The sequence below is a fragment of the Lycium ferocissimum genome, chromosome 5 (genome assembly GCF_029784015.1).
Source record: "Lycium ferocissimum isolate CSIRO_LF1 chromosome 5, AGI_CSIRO_Lferr_CH_V1, whole genome shotgun sequence".
NCBI classification, from domain to species: domain Eukaryota; kingdom Viridiplantae; phylum Streptophyta; class Magnoliopsida; order Solanales; family Solanaceae; genus Lycium; species Lycium ferocissimum.
The window spans coordinates 4,373,470-4,390,391 of NC_081346.1; the positions used below are offsets into that span (position 1 = coordinate 4,373,470).

The 16,922-nt window shown below is 33.9% G+C and overlaps 2 protein-coding genes across 3 annotated transcripts; one reads left to right on the plus strand and one right to left on the minus strand.

The window, feature by feature from the left end:
• The first annotated feature begins 2,971 nt into the window (after positions 1-2,971).
• On the plus strand, positions 2,972-6,542 carry LOC132055531 (protein SAR DEFICIENT 1). Its single transcript, XM_059447407.1, has 7 exons — positions 2,972-3,182; positions 3,326-3,401; positions 4,059-4,611; positions 4,958-5,118; positions 5,219-5,413; positions 5,526-5,622; positions 6,068-6,542. The coding sequence occupies exons 1-7, from the start codon at positions 3,088-3,090 to the stop codon at positions 6,280-6,282; spliced, it is 1,392 nt and encodes a 463-aa protein (XP_059303390.1). The 5' UTR covers positions 2,972-3,087; the 3' UTR covers positions 6,283-6,542.
• Positions 6,543-7,230: 688 nt separating this feature from the next.
• On the minus strand, positions 7,231-16,917 carry LOC132055530 (LEAF RUST 10 DISEASE-RESISTANCE LOCUS RECEPTOR-LIKE PROTEIN KINASE-like 1.2). Of its 2 annotated transcripts, XM_059447406.1 has the most exons (5): positions 16,091-16,917; positions 15,470-15,763; positions 8,822-8,857; positions 8,468-8,728; positions 7,231-8,360 (listed from the first exon to the last, which is right to left on the minus strand). In XM_059447406.1, the coding sequence occupies exons 1-5, from the start codon at positions 16,560-16,562 to the stop codon at positions 7,426-7,428; spliced, it is 1,998 nt and encodes a 665-aa protein (XP_059303389.1). In that variant the 5' UTR covers positions 16,563-16,917; the 3' UTR covers positions 7,231-7,425. The 2 variants fall into 2 exon arrangements, with proteins under 2 accessions (XP_059303389.1, XP_059303388.1); XM_059447405.1 differs by lacking the exons at positions 15,470-15,763; positions 16,091-16,917 and adding an exon at positions 10,561-12,451.
• Positions 16,918-16,922: the final 5 nt, after the last annotated feature.

The following is a 16,922-nucleotide window of genomic DNA, read 5'->3' on the forward strand; positions in this document are numbered from 1 at the left end:
TATACAAGAAATTTGTGGTCAAAGTTTCGCATCAAAGTTCAAGCAAAATACTAGGACTGGAATGGTTTAGGAATTCCCCTTTAAGTGCTGGATCTAAATCATGTCTAGATATGTGAATTTGGCTAAAGGCTCAAAGTTCTGAACATTAAGTGAGGATAGGTTGAGACTTGAGTTTTGAAATGTAACGATATGTACCTCGGGAGGATTATGCTGTATGGTGCCGCATATGGGCAGCTAGCCCGGTCATATTGTAATCTTCTTATATTTTTTTCTCCAAAGTAGTATTGTTCAATTTGCATAGAAATTTATTTCATCAAGAACTACATATGGATTTTGCAAAGAATATAACTGAACTTCTCAGGATTTCTTTTCTGTTAGTTGGATTATATAGTTTTATAATTGTTCATTTAAAAAGCTTAAAAAAAATAGAAAGGATGATGATTCAGTGAATGATGCATATTGAAGATTCATCCCTCTTTTCAAAATTTCAAGTGAACTGTATGTGAATTGTGATTGATAATTGGTTTCTATGAAGTTAAAAGTTTCATCTCTTTTTTAACCTCTCTTGTAATATCTTATCATAAGTAAATTTGCAACAAAACATGTAAACAAGTCATTTCCTGAATTGATTTGAGACACTTAATGCCTTCCCCAAACCCAATCATGAAAGATTTGAAGACGAGTATAGTATTGAGTATTATATACTTTTCCTGTATACAAACTTAGCAAAACGATGCTTGATTGTTCCATAAAACATCAATCAATATTCAGAAGGCAATTATATCAAGGAACAAATGTTAGAATCTGAAAATTTATAGAATGCAAGACTTCTGCAATCTTTCATTAAAAGTTCTTGAGATATACTAACAACGCCAAATTATATAATTTCAGAATGTTCATAATATATCTTTAGTTTTTTTTTTTTTTTTTTCTTATTTTTGATATTCAAATTCGTAAGTTTAATAAGGCTATCCAGCATATAATAAGCGCGAGCAAATTACCGAGTTAATTCCCTAAAAGGTCACATATGTTTTGACATTTGCCTCCTAATATCACTTTTGTTTTTTTAGGATTAGAATATCACTCAACTATCCTCATTTTCCCGAAAAATACTAAACATTACAAAATTCTTCTTCTCTCTTAGTTGGCATGCCACGTCACATTCAATTTCTTTTTTAATAATAAACTTATGGAATAATTTCAAAAACCTCCCTCCAAATTTGCCTTTATAATACTTAGTTCCCTTTACATTAGCTTCCCTTGTTTTGATTCTTTTGTAATCAAACTAATTTTAAATACTAAAAATTATTTATGTTGCTAATATACCCTTTTGTAACCTTATTTATAATGTTTGAACTTTTGAAGATAATAGTTTCTCATTGATCGTAAGATTTTTCCTAATTTATAACTATCTAATTTTATAGGTAAAGTGTTGTTGTTGTTGTTTTTTTTTTTTTTTTTTGTGCATGAAAATTTTAATCTCGAACGCTAAAACATGAAATTCAACAATTGTGATATGAAAATTGATTCAAAAAGCATGGACTTCATACTGCTTCATTAATTATTTTTAAAAATTTTAATCTCGAACGCTAAAACATGAAATTCAACAATTGTGATATGAAAATTGATTCAAAAAGCATGGACTTCATACCGCTTCATTAATTATTTTTAAAAATTTTAATCTCGAACGCTAAAACATGAAATTCAACAATTGTGATATGAAAATTGATTCAAAAAGCATGGACTTCATACCGCTTCATTAATTATTTTTAAAAATTTTAATCTCGAACGCTAAAACATGAAATTCAACAATTGTGATATGAAAATTGATTCAAAAGCATGGACTTCATACCGCTTCATTAATTATTTTTAAAAATTTTAATCTCGAACGCTAAAACATGAAATTCAACAATTGTGATATGAAAATTGATTCAAAAGCATGGACTTCATACCGCTTCATTAATTATTTTTAAAGTCTTACGTCGTATATACATCTTTTCCAACCCTTTTTCGTAGATATAATTATGCTCCTTCTACCAAAAAAATTAGTATAAAATTTATTAGCTTATACAACTATAAGAATTTAAAAAATAGATTATTCATCTCACCCTCTAATTAATAAAAGCGTGATGTGCTCCTTTTAGCCCAACTATTGTTATTAATAACATGATTATAAGAACAAAGAGAAATATTACCGTAACACGAGAATTTAGGATTTCTCAGAGTGATATGACATTAATACTAAAATTTAGGATTTCTTATTTAGATATAAGATAGTTTTAAATTTTTAGCCTAACTATTAATATAACAATCCTAACAATTTTAGAGGAGAGAACTGTTACGAAACATTGTTCACATAATTAAGTTATAAAAGGGTAAATTTGAAGTATATAGATTTCTAATTATTTAAACAAGTTTGGTTACGAAAATTGAAATAAGGGATGTTAGTGCAAATATCTCAAACCACAAGGAAACTAAGTGTTATCAAGACAAATTTGGAGGGAGGATTTTGAAATTATTCCATAAATTTATTATTAAAAAATAAAATTTTAATGTGATTTTTACAAGATGCCAACTAACAGAGAGACGGAGGGTTTTGTAATGTTTAGTATTTTTTAAGGAAAATGTGGATAGTTGAGTGATATTCTAGTCCTAAAATAAATAAAAGTGATATTAAGAGGCAATTGTCAAAACATGAGTGATCTTTTAGGAAATTATTACCTACTTGATTTTATAAATATGAGTATTTTATTTTGAGTGTGTGGATTTATATGATGGCTTGACTTGAAGATGGACTCGACGTTAAAGTCGTTACATCAAGCTGCCTTGGATCACTCGGAAGTTTGGAATGAGCCTCTCTTGCCACGCTGTTTCTTTCTTTATTCCACGAAACTTCTCTAATTACGCAATTTAACCCTTAATGTTACAATTATAAGTCTTCCAGCTCTGTACTATATATACATGTATTCCAGCTTTTCATATCTTCCTACTTACCCATCCCTCATCATCTCTCTAAGCTCCATTTTTAATAGTGAATTTGTACTGAAAATATCTTGAGCTTATTACACTTAACTCCTCAACAAAGAAATGGCAGATAAACGGTTGTTTGATGACTCGGATTCCGACCCGAACCAACAAAATTACAAACCCATGAGATCTACTACTAGACCTTCTTTTGCTTCGTATGTACACTACGAATTTTTTAAATATCAATTAATAATTCATGTCCAAATACTTATTTAATTGCTTGTTTTTTTCTTTTCCAACGTTGATTTATCATGATTATCTGACTTATATCTTTTATCCTTTCTTTGGTTATTTGTAGTGTCATTAAAGAAGTGGTGATGGTGAATTTCTTAGACAACGTCTCTTCTGCCTTGGAACCTATGCTCCGTCGAGTGGTATGTATACAATTTAATTTTGAATAAATTTCATCGTATAATTACTAAACCTAGTCAGACTATTTAAGCTCTCGTTCGGCCTTTTTTTTTTTTTTGCACGGATTGAGTAAATTTCATGTATAATTAATGAACTTTACCATTTCAGTACAACAATAAATTTATAAAGTAACTTTGTCACATGAAACTAACCCACCATGTCAGAAGCTCTCGTTTGGCCATAGATTTTCTTACTTTTTCCAAAAAAAGGGTTATAAAAAGTGATCAGTTTTTTTGGCAGTTTCTAAAGATGAATTTTTCAAATTTTAAAATGTAGTTGAGATCTCAAAACTTAACTTCTTTTCAAGTAAAAGGCATGTTTAAAAACAAAAGGGTAATCGTGCAATTTGCCCATAATTTTTTTTTTCACTTCTTTTCAAAAATATTTTGAAAACATTGGTTAGTTTCAGTTTTTTCAGCAGTTTTTGAAGATGAATTTTTAAATTTCAAAAAGCTTTTTAGACTAGTTTTTCAAGTTTTCTACTTACAAAAAGTCCATTTCTTTTTCAAGTAAAAGGCATGTTTAAACACAATTTCTAACTTCCAAAAATCATTTTCCATCTATATATCTATATACAAACGCTAGCCAAGTATTAACAGGTACCTGAAATTAATTTGCAGGTTCATGAAGAGGTGGAAGATGGACTGAAACGTTACTCATGTCGTTCCATATCTCGATCTCCTTCACTAAGAATCAAAGCATTAGAACCATCAAATCTTCGCTTAATTTTCAACAAAAACCTCTCTCTAACAATATTCACAGGTACCAAAATCGCCACCAACGACGGCCAAAATCTCCAAATTCTATTGGTCGATACAAGTGGTGAAGGCATGGTTCCGACAACCTTACCTTATCCAATCAAAATAGAAATCGTCGTACTCGACGGAGATTTTAATGAAACCAATTGGTCACACGATGAATTCAACAAAAACATCATAAAGGAGAGAACTGGAAAGAGGCCATTGCTTGCTGGTGAACTTAATTTTACGATGCGAGATGGTGTTGTTTCTGTTTCTGTTGGAGAAATTGAATTTACTGATAATTCGAGCTGGATTCGAGGCAGGAAATTTAGAATTGGCGCAAAAGTGGTTAAAATTGGAAACGGTCAAACTGGTGTGAGAATAGCAGAAGCTATTACTGAATCTTTTATGGTTAAAGATCACCGCGGAGAATGTAAGCAATTTTTTATTTTTCCATTATAATTTTTTTTGTGTAGTCAAAGCTAATATTCTAACTTGACAAACATCCGAGGCTCATTATTCTGAGTTCTAAAATCAGAATTTCATAAATTGCAAAAGGACCCAAACTATACTACTACAATATTACTAGATAAATGATTTTTTTATACTGATAGTGTATTGAGCTCCCTGCCTTCTACAGTTACTTATATTTTAGGTTACTAAATGTACTTTTGGGGACGGTTATCTATAGCTATCATTTAAATGATTTGATAGTGTTGTACAAATTATTTTGTATCAATTGCAAAATAATAAGTTTCTGACATGTTAACATATTGTAGTGTACAAAAAACATTATCCACCAGCACTAGGAGATGATGTGTGGCGTCTTGAAAAGATTGGAAAAGATGGAACTTTTCACAACAAGCTGCGTTCAAATGACATCAACACTGTACAAGATTTCTTGAAGTTGGCCACTATTGACACACCAAAGCTTAGAAAGGTAAGCCTCTACTGAGACAAAACAAATCTAAATTAAGTACTATGAATTAAAAAGAAAATTTTATGAAGAGATTTTTTAATAATTATTTATGATTCTACAGATACTGGGAAGTGGGATGTCAGAGAAAATGTGGGAAGTGACATACAAGCATGCAAAAACTTGTGAGCAGGGCTCTAAGTTATATATGGCCCGTGGAGCAACCTACCTCCTCATCCTTAGTCCAATTTGTCAAGTTGTTAAGGCAATTGTTGATGGACAGATTTATCCTACTCGTGAATTAACGGGAATACAAAAGGTAAAAAAAAAAAAAAATTATCGATTTTATATGCACTTAGAGTCTTGAGATATTGTTTATTCCATTTTGTACTTGAACAATTTTACTAATATCTATACTATGGTATTAATAGGCCCATATCCAGAATTTGGTAAAGGATGCTTACGCCAATTGGAGTTCTTTAGAGGAAGTTGATGGTCTAGTGAATGAGCCAGCACTACTAACTCAAGGTTTGTAATTCATACGCTTTTTTAAATAATGGTTGGTGTTCGGATCAGCTACACTAATTTCACGGGTTCTGCATTATTTTTTACCGGCATAGATATTGGGTAACTCTGTCCATCAAGACTTGAACAATATGAGAAGAAATCACCTAATGTGAATTTAAACCTAAAATCTCATGATTCTCAACCCATTTCTTTGACCACTACGTCATAATTAATTTCTTTAAGCTTACCTTTACCTAACAGTATCACATATGCCCCCATGCACAAAAAAAAAGTTGCTTTTAGTTGTACTTGCTAAAGATTATATAAAGAGGTCTTTTTCAAAAAAGCACAAGTTTTTGGAATTAATAGTAAGAGTCAACGCACTTTGCTTCTATATTTTAGTACAATGTGTTGGTTATTAACTAACTAATACATAATATGATGATTTTTTTTTTCATATGAACAGGAGAACCAATAATGGATCAGTATCCCAACGCTCAACATCAGCAGCAACCCATGCTAAGATCCTATCAGGGAAACACAGTTTTGACAGATGCATCTGAACAATTAGTTGAATACAATGACTGGATTAATGTTGATCCTAACTTCATTTGCACTCCTGCTGATACTAATGGTGGTTATTACTTTTCAGGAGGATTTTCTAATAGAGAATTGCGTTAACTTTATACCGTCAGTGTATAGAAGTTAATAAAAATTTATGCATCACGTTCATGTAAATATTGTGTAGGAACAAAGTTTGCCCAATAAGGGGCTAAAATTTGTTGTAGAAGTTGCGCCACCCCTTTTTGTAAAAGATGCGTGGCTTGGCAATCGAATGTGGAAGTCTGTTTCAATTTCTTTTTCTTTTTAAAATCCAAATTTGGATTGTCTGTTGTAGCGAGCGATTGTTCATTTAAATTGAAAGAACAAATTAATGCAAATGTTTAATTTGATTATGCATCCAGCTATCTGTTGTTTATTTTACACCCCTCTACAACTTCTTTGAATTAAAAAAAGAAGAAGATTGTAGGTAAAAGAAACAAGATCCTTTTCTTGAAAATTTCCCAATTTTTTCTGAATTTGGCAGGTATAAAACCTAGTATCTACACCAAAACAAGCAATTTAACATGAACAATTAAACATTAAATTGAAAAAAATAGTATATAGTAGTATTTAACCCTAGTTAGGTGATAAGTGTCAAGTGTGAGTAGAAAAGACACACGTCTTGTATACATTGACATAGCGTAAAGATTAGGTAAGTTTTTACCGGTACTGCTGGCAAGCACAATTAATCCTTCTACTGGTGCCTGCCACCAGTACTGGCTGGGCAGTACCGGATGAATGTCTCCTATTAAATTTATCTGTTCAACAATGTCAATATCATTAAGTTTTGAGCAATGAAATGAGTGCACAACAAAATGTATGATGGGGCCATCAAGCTGAAAACTACTTTGAGGAAGTGAACCTGAACATAAATTAGTAAAAGACACAACTGAAGAGTTCTAAAACACTTTGTTTTGCTTATTAAGACACATCAAATACATTCAACACTAGACACAAAATGTACTCTGATTAATCACCCTGGTAAAACTATAATTTGCATAACCAATTAAACAAGTATCTACACGATTTACTAAAGAATTTAAGAAATGAATTGAATTAGCTTTGTTAAATTTAAAGTACTGCATACGAGATATGTACATCAAAAAGGTCCAAAGTAATCAAAAGGAAAAACACGAAAATTCAGGTTTCGGCAACCAATAGAGCAGGTGATCAAGATCACTATTAAGAAAACCACAAACTAGACAAGCTGAGGGCATAAACTTAGCCAGTACTGGAAGCAGTTGTTGTTGAGCTGCTACTGCTAGTCCATTTTGATATAACTGAATCGGGTGAGTGAGATAACGGGTGATTCTTCAACAACCCAGCATCATCACCAGGACTGGGCTTGCCTATTTCTGTTGCTGTTTTATCCATACTCTGAATTCCAAGTAGAGCCTCCAAAACTTCTGGCATGGATGGTCTCAAATCCCTGTCGTTCTGAAGACATTGGAAAGCCAACTCTGCCACGGCAGTGATCATCAACTTTACCTTGTCATTGGAGCTAAAGCAAAGATTTGAATCAACCAGCTCATGTAATGCGTTGCTCTGAATCTTGTTAATTGCCATATTTGATAGATTTATTTCGTGTCGATGCCTACAGATATCAACAGCTGGCAGGGAGGATATGAGCTCAATTAGTACCACCCCGAAACTATAAACATCACTTTTACTGGTGAGTTGATAGCATTCGTGATACTGGGGATCAACATATCCAGGAGTACCCTGTGGAGCTGTTGAGACATGTGTAACATCAGTTGGGAAAAGCCGAGACAAGCCAAAATCTGCTACTTTGACGCAGAAAGTACTGTCCAGGAGGATGTTGTTAGTTTTTACATCTCGGTGAATGACATCTGAATTGTGGAGAAAGGCTAGTGCGCTTGCTGTTTCTATGGCAATGCTCATTCGTGTACTCCATGAAAGTGATCCAGGCTTTGAGCATTCTCCATGAAGATGATCAGCAACTGTGCCATTGGGAATATATTCATACACAAGAAGAAGCTCACGGCAATGGCGAGATGTGCATCCGTAAAGGGTAACTAGATTCCGATGGCGCAAGCGAGTGAGGATTTCAATTTCATTTCGGAATTGCTCAAACCTCTTGTAGTTGTTCTCATATAAACGTTTTACAGCAACATCACGTCCATCTCTTAGTTTACCTATAACATGTCATGTAAACCATATGGTTAATGAATCAGATCAAATGTTTAGGTTTAGTAGCACGTTTGCAGTGAGAAAAAGGCTACTTCAGGGTAATTTCTCTTACCTAAGTATACTGTGCCAAAGCCACCTTCTCCTAGCTCTTTGTTGGAATCAAAACTGTTTGTGGCTTCTTCCAGTTCATTATAGTCGAAGACGTGAGCTCCAAAATAGTGCGAAGCCTTTCCAGGGTCCGTTGTTGAGGAGGGATAGGAAAGGATGCTTCTGGAAATCAAAGACGAACCAGCTTGTCTTTTCTTTTGTCGACGATGATAGAGAACGAAAATTACACATGCCACAATGGCAGTGAATGCGGTTGCACCTACACCTGAAAGAGAGAAATAAGCGACTAGGAAGATCTTGAACATTGTTGAAGAGAAGGATAATAATAATAAGATGAACAGAGTCAAAGGACAGTTACCTACGGCAACTTTCACCCGGATATCTCTTTTAGTGCCTGTAATGCAGACATAAACAAGTGATCAAATGATACGGAACCACAATAAAAAAATATCTGCAGTAGTATCATAAAGACGTAAATACAACTGCTATCGCCTTACTGTTTCTTATCTACGAATGAATAACGTCATTATTTTTTACTCTGTTATGAGAACATAGTCAAACGTGGATTAAATTTGGACTCGATATTCAAGCACCACAGTGCCCTCTGCTATTCAGGCAATCTCGATATATCAACCTTATTCCTTTTTGCAGATGTTGTGGGTAATTCATTTTGGCATAAACAGGGTCCTGACATGATTCTACCGCATAGTTATAGTGCTCTAGAAGCTCAGTATGAAAAATCGCAAAATAATGATCAGGGTATTGCTGGCATAATTTACAACATAAGTTTCCCTTTGATAAGGTTTTGTACTCCATTTGTCTAAGGACCAAGCTAAATGGAGTTTCCTGAGGTGGATATGAATGCTTCATCAGATTTCTCGACTTTGATGATCCACCCCCTCCTTAGTCTATTAATGGAGAAAACTTAACAAGGAAAAAAAAAAGACAATAGAAGGAAACAAGAAAAAATAACTGCGTAGAAACATCAATTTGAAAAGCCTAAATCCTGAAGTCAGTTTAAAATCACAGAATATCATGACATTCAGGTGAAAAGGTGGAAACTAATTGCAAGTCTTACTAACGTCTAAAGTCCAACTTCACCACCTACTGGATAAGAGAGTCAAGGACTCTAGATGGGGCAAAAGAATTAGAGATTTCAATTACGAATTAGACAAGAAGAAGTAGAAAGGGAAGGGAATTCGAGAAGTATCCAAATCTCGGGTGGTAGAAGTGAAAACATGGAAACAGAGAGAAAAAGTTGTTTTATTTAGTCATTCCGTCCTCATGCACTTTCAGGACTAGCAAAAGAATACCCAGATGGAGCCTTGCAAATGCAGAATCTCGTCTTCAGTACCGAAGTATTGTTTTTCTTCCATTCACAGATATATGGTTTTCAAGAATATTGAGATAATCACTTCTGATCTTTTGTTTCTGAAAATTCTATCATATATCTCAGCTAATTCTTGAAAACCAATCCCTTAGGAAGTTCTCATTCCTTGTAAGTTGTAATAGACCCATCGCTAAGCTGTTGCTATACCAATGAACTGCTCTTTCAGAAGATGCATTGTTATCTGCATCATACACAAATTTTGACATACCTATCTAGCTGGGTGAAGCAAAAACAAAACTTGCTGCTGTCAAGTACTACTACAATCTTAGAACAGGCATCATCAAAAAGGGCTTGTGCTGGACAACCTGTATCTATATTTTATTATTTGGGCTTCACAAACTTGATAAAGAATGCCCCAAAGAATGTTGCAATGGATGGAATAAATCAGAAAGGCGTGAAAAAAATTGGAAGCTTACCACCAAAACATGGGGAAAATTTTGGAGGTATTTTGAATGGACAATTTAATTGAGATGTCTCTTGGGGCCAAATATTAGGGCATATGCCAGCCTATAGGTGATTTTTTACCTTGGTGGCAGTCTTATTTAAAAGTTGAAAACTCTGGCTAGCAATAGATACATAACATACGTCCCAATTAAGGGGAAACATAAGGAGTCTGCCCGAACCAATGGAACGATCCTGCCTACCAGTTAGATTCAACTTATTTTTTGGCAAACAAAGAAAAGTTAGATTAGGGAGATGGAACACACCTTGATCCGGTACATAACCGCAGTAGTAAGAATAAGTTCGGTCCTGACAAAGGCACGTTTGCTCCCTAGTATCTGTAGCTAACCAACATAAACCCCTTGACCTCTCACAAGCCATACATTCTACGCTTTTGTTGTAAACCACATCAAACCCTTGCTTCAAAAGCTCCAATATTTTCGTACTTCCTTGGTTCTCAAACTGCTCAAATTCCTTTATCACAACAGGAACCACGACCTTAAACTCACAACTCGGGTACTTTGGTCCCCAAAATGATGAAAATGACTCATCTGGATAGAAACCAAGACTGGAGTCTCCAGTGTTATTGCAGCTAAAGGAGAAATTTTTCCATTTTGAAGGTATACTGAAAGGACAACCATATAACAGGACGAAAGCTTTCAGGTCGGGACCATAGTGGAAAAGGGCATCGTTCAAGGTAGTGTTGCCAAAACTATCAGGACAAACGTCTTCTTCAAGATCTTTGCGTGCAATTCTCATGGTTCTCGTATCTTTATTGATGGCACGTATGCGGAAATTATGATTATCAATCTTTATAACGGGATCCTCGTTGGCTTCACATTCAAGCTCGAATTCTTTAAGACCACATTCTTGAGGCCGATCACCACCCCAAAAAGGAAAGCCTATATTTTGAATATTCCCACAGCTGTAGGAGCTATTACAAGTGGTATACTGTTCATTTTCTTGGCCATAGGATAATGAGGACGTGATCAAGAAGAATAAGAAGGTGAGGACGGGATGGAGCAGAGGAAGAGGGAAGTTTTGAGCGTGCATTTGTGAGAACTCATCAATGAAAGACTAGGTTGGCTGGAGAACCTATGTATTAGAAGAATTTGGCAAAATATATGATTCAATTTAAGTGTCCTAGTGTCAAATATAATCCAGTTTTGACTAACAAAAGATGTCCTGCTTGAGAATTGGTATGGAAAACAAAGAAATGACTGCTCAGTTTTTATATGACTTTTCCAGTGATTAATATATAAAATTCACTTTTCAACTTAGATGACGAAAATAAGGTTTGCGTTCACAACTAGAAGGAGAAATTTCAAATGAATAAACAAGCATACGTAAATCTTTTGCTCCAATCTTATTGTTAGCTTTCCAGTCAATAACCTTGAAACATTCCTCCAAGACTGTAAATAACAGTTCTAGATGATGAATCTAATTTTACCAAAAGGAGGACAGAAATGAAAGGAGGCGGCAACAATTATGTTCACACTGAACAGGAAAAGAACATGTGTTTGAAAATTCCCTCTTATGGATTATAAAATTCCAATATGTCATATCACATTCATTAACTGACTGCACCTGTTGACCATGCCTATATTAACCTGATTAAGGATCTTTGTCTTTTTGCCCTTTGTGAAGCTAATGGATATTTTCAGTGCTGCTGATGGTCAGAAAACTACACCGTAGCTGAAAGAATAAAAAGGTCATAAATAATTAAAAAGGGGTTGGCTTTTTTTGACCCGAGACTCAGAAACCTGAATCTCGTCTACAAATAAAGCCTTCTATTTATAATAAATTTCTTTTGGGTCATGCTGAAGAGAGAAATTGCTACTTGAGTTGCGGTCGCCCCGCATCGCTTTAGAACAAGGTTCCAACGCAAAAATGATCTCATCTTTACTAATTTTCTTCCCTAGTTTTTATGGGTCCAAAAAAAAAAAAAAAAAAAAGGAAGAAAAAAAAAGCTTTAAGGAGAAAAAGAATAGCTACCCAAACTAGGCAGCTTTGAGTAATCCCTAGATTGGAGTCGTGTTATGAAACAAGCAGAAACACTTTCCACATCTCCATAGAGAGCATAAATCAGTGTCTGGTATATCATCATCATACTATTTCAAAGGTGGGAACATTAAAAAGTTGAATTATTAAAACATCCATTAAAAGTTCAACGACATTTTTACCCCTCATCCAAATACTATTTCTATACTATTTTTATACCAAATAGTAAATTTACCTACCAATAAATGACAAATGAATTAACTAAATGAGAAGTAAATCAATTAAATGGAAAGATTCATGTATCAATTAATTCTACAATTATCTATCATTATTATGCTTTTCAATATTAATATATAAAATGAATATTTTTAAAAAATTGTCTTGAGATACTAAACTTCATAATATTATCCTTTTAATTTAAGAATTTATTGTAGAAATGTCTTACATGTATTCCTTTAAATTCCCGTGAATTCTTTTCATCTTCTAATTAAAGCTAACATTTATACTTCATTATTCCTTTATATTTATCCTTTTGTTTTTAATGTTTACTTAGCTTCCTATATACTATATGCTTTTAAAGTGAACGTGCAATGTAAACTTTCACTTATAAATAGAGCATCTAATATCGTTCATCATTGTTACTTCAACTTTATGAAGCAAATAGCCAGGGGTTGAAGTTGGTCAAGAGAAAGGTATTAGAATCTATATTAAAATTTTATAGTTTGTTTTTCTATAGTAAAAGTTAAATATCATGTAATTTTATTCTTTTTTCCAGTATTTGTACACATCAAATTTTCTAATATCAGTAACTATTAAGCATCTCTATTACACCTAGCTGTTATGTACTTATTTACAGGAGTATATCATGAAACTGACAATGAGTTACGAGCTATCATGAGATGGACATGTTGATTAAATCGCTTTACAACTTATACAAACTGTTACTTTCGTTCGGTAACAACTTCTTGATATGTACGTTATTACAAAATGGAGGAGGCTACTTATACAAAATGTTACTTTCATTCGACAACAACCTAATTTGATGTCTGTAACTATTAAGTATCTATATATATCACAACTAACAATTATTCCCTTGCTTTTTTCCCCTTCAAATTTTGTGTAACTTATCACATACATATATATTGTAAATATTATTTAAATCATTTTATTAAATTAATTAGCGTGAGATACACGTGTTAAAGCACAAGTGCGAAAACTAGTTTTACAATAACGTGGAAAAGAAAAAAGTTCCAAAAAATAGGAAAAGAAATTTCATGGGTATCAAAAAGGCCCTTTTTCATAAAAACTAGCCCGAAAGTCACCGTTTTGGACTGCTTGTTAATCTTTTTTTTGGCGCGGATTGTCCTTCATATGGGTTGGTCTTTAATTTTTGGCCCTACTTCTCATTTAATGAAAATTTGTGGGTCAAAGTACCCTTATTCGTTGGTAACGAACCAAAGATTCTGGGTTCGAACCCCAGCAAAGTGAAAAAAACAATTTCGCAAGGCAATGTTTCATAGAAACTATGCCTATTTGGGCAAAGTTATATAGAAACTAGGCCTTTTCCGGCATAGTTCTGTAGAAACTAAGTTTTTATAGAAACTATGCCTATTCGGATAAAATTACATAGAAACTATATCTTGTCCTGTATAGTTCTGTAGGATAACTTAATTTCTATTGAACTATGCCGGACAAGGCATAGTTTATATGTAACTTTGCTCGAATAGGCATAGTTTCTATGAAACCTTGTCTTGAGAAATTAGGTCATCGATCCGAATTTCTTCTTTTTGTTTTTTCGATGTCAAGAGTATTTTTGGCTACTTTTTATTACTTAAAGTGCCAAAGGACAAAAATTAAAGACCACCCCGAGATAGGACAATCGTGCGAATTGCCTGACAAGTAATTGTGAAATAGTCATAATTAAGGCGAAAATAAAATTTGAACAACAATATCCCTAGCTAATAGTCTAAAACACAGAAAAAGATCAAACATGGTGCTGAAGTTCAAAGTTAGTTTTGACAAGTGAACTCTTAGAAAAATTCTTGAAATTTCTTATGTGTAGTTCAAACTCCAGAATTTTCAGGAGTTTCAACTCATAAAGGTTCTAAACTCCAGCACAATGTGTTTGCATTTTCCCATGTTTTAGCTTGGGTTATTTTTTCTCCAGATTTTATATTGGAAACTAAAAGTGGCTAAACTTTGAATTGTTTTGAATGCTGGTTAAAGCTTAATAATTAGCTGTGGTTATTTGCCAATGGGCTTACATCTGGGCTAGTAATATCTTTAATGGGCCTTTTAATTTCTGCAGCTATTAATAGTACTGCCCAGTGCTTACTGGGTTCATATCCCTTCATTTTTGGTTCTCTTTGTGGAAAATTCGACCGGGTTTCTGATTTTAGACGCAATAAATTGCTGTGAAACTAAGCAAAGCAGAGCTGTACTTTGATTTTTTTGAATTCAAAGTATTTAGAAAAGAGAAGTGTCGAGATGTTAAAGTCAAATCCTAACATCAGCTATTCAACAAAACCTGATACAATTGGCGTATATAATAAGATGGGATAATGACTAAACACGTAGGCCAACTATATATGGAATCAGAAGATTGGACCTTTTTTAGATCAAATAGCATTACTTGGGTTAAAAAAGTGATAAAACCAAACCTTCGTATTAATCTTCTTGAACAGGACGGATTGTGATTTCTTTTTCTAGGTTTATGAAACACTTCTTGTCTTACCAGCTTTCAAGGCATAAGAACGACTGATTCAATATCAATAGCTTCAAATTTACAGTATCATGGGATAAATATGATTTCTTCTCTTTTAACTAAATATTTTGAGTTCGAATAAGAAACTTATGGTAGGAAAGTAAGTTTCGAATATGAATGATTAAACCAAAAAATAATTTCAAATATGCATGATTAAACCAAAAAATAAAGAGTTATAGATTTGACATACCAAATCTAAGAGGCAAAACATTCTTACTACGTATCTGTTCACGTCAGTCATTTGAATGTAAACCAACAAAAAGTTTATTAACCATGAGATAGACTGATTAGGTTGATTTTAACTTTTAAGCAGCAAATTATGAAAATCTAACGGCAATGTTGTATAAGAAGAATGAGCAAGGTAAATACTAGCAAGTCGATAACCATAAACTGATAAAGTTGGAATGTACCTTTGCAATGATCAAATTTAACGGTACCATCTTGGCAAAAGCAAAAAAGTTTCTGAGTTGAATTGTTAGAACCACAACGCCCGCCTGATTCCTCACAGTGGCCGCACTCCAACGCGCTCCCCCAGTCCAGCACGAAACCCCCTCCCATAGCCCCACCAAATCGTCTGATCCAATCATCGTTCTTGAAGCTTCTCCTCTCCGTCACCGTCGCCACCACTTTCTCCTCACAAATCCCAAACCACTTCAAATCTTCTGGCTCAGTTTCCCCAATATAGAAATAAGTCATGTTTCTGCCTGATAAGAGGGGGTTGATCAGATGGTCGGTGTGGCAGAGCGACGGTTTTCATTAAAGGGGTTAAAAAATATGAAAAACAAATACACAAAAAAGCCAATGGAGTTTCAACATCCACTATATATACATAAAAAATTGATTTTAACTTTGTATACAGTGTAATTTTTCCTCGAAGCCTCAATCCTACCTATAGCTCCGCCCCTGATGGTCAGCACCCCATACCTATAACCCCAGGATCGTGGGTTCGAGTTACCAAAGGAGCAATAACTCCAACAAAGGGGGATCAAAAGGGAGGGGAAGGGGAATAAAAATAAACGTCCTGTTTGTACCTGATTTCAAGCATTCTGCGTGAAGCGCATGCGGTAGAGGCTTCGTACAGTTGAAATAAAAATTGAGTTTCAAATCGGAATCCGAATAATTCAACGGCAATTTCTCCAATGTAAGGTTGTGACGTGCTCTAGGACATTGCACGTCTAAAACATCAATGTCCACTAGAGTGAGAGAACCGGTTTGGTAATCTATATTTTTGACGTAGAAAGCATCGCCAGGAAGGTAAATAATAGGATGTGGTTGATCTTTGGAGCAGTTGATGCCAAATCGTGGGTAACCACAGTACTGAGGAACGCTGGAGCTGTAATTGTCGAGTCTCCAGAAAGGATATGAAATTTCAACTTCATTGCAGGTAGATTTAGGACAATATGCTTTTGAAGGAGTATCATCATTTGGACTGGATCTGACGAAGGAGAAAAACAGAGACACGAAAAAATAGAAGAAGAAAGAAAAGGATTGATTTTGAAACATGGTCAATTAAAGTTGAACAAATTGCAAAACTGATTGGTATACATGTAGTTTAGTATCTTTTGTGCAGCTTCAAGTGTAATGTTTTTTAATTGAAACTTGCAATTACTTAACTACTTGTTTGATTCCACACAGTATATATTAAAAGAGAGGGAGTATATATTTAGTCAGCATGAAGTATGAAACGATGAATTTGGGAGCTTCTTTATAGTCTCATGGATAGGCACCAAACTATTTTGTCATTTGCTATTGAGAGTTGGATTTCTTAATATAGGTATTGAGTTTATGGATTTTTTTTTTTTTTTTCAAGACTTTGGCTTGATTTATGTATTGGGAAAACATAAAGAATGAGGAAAGAAGGTA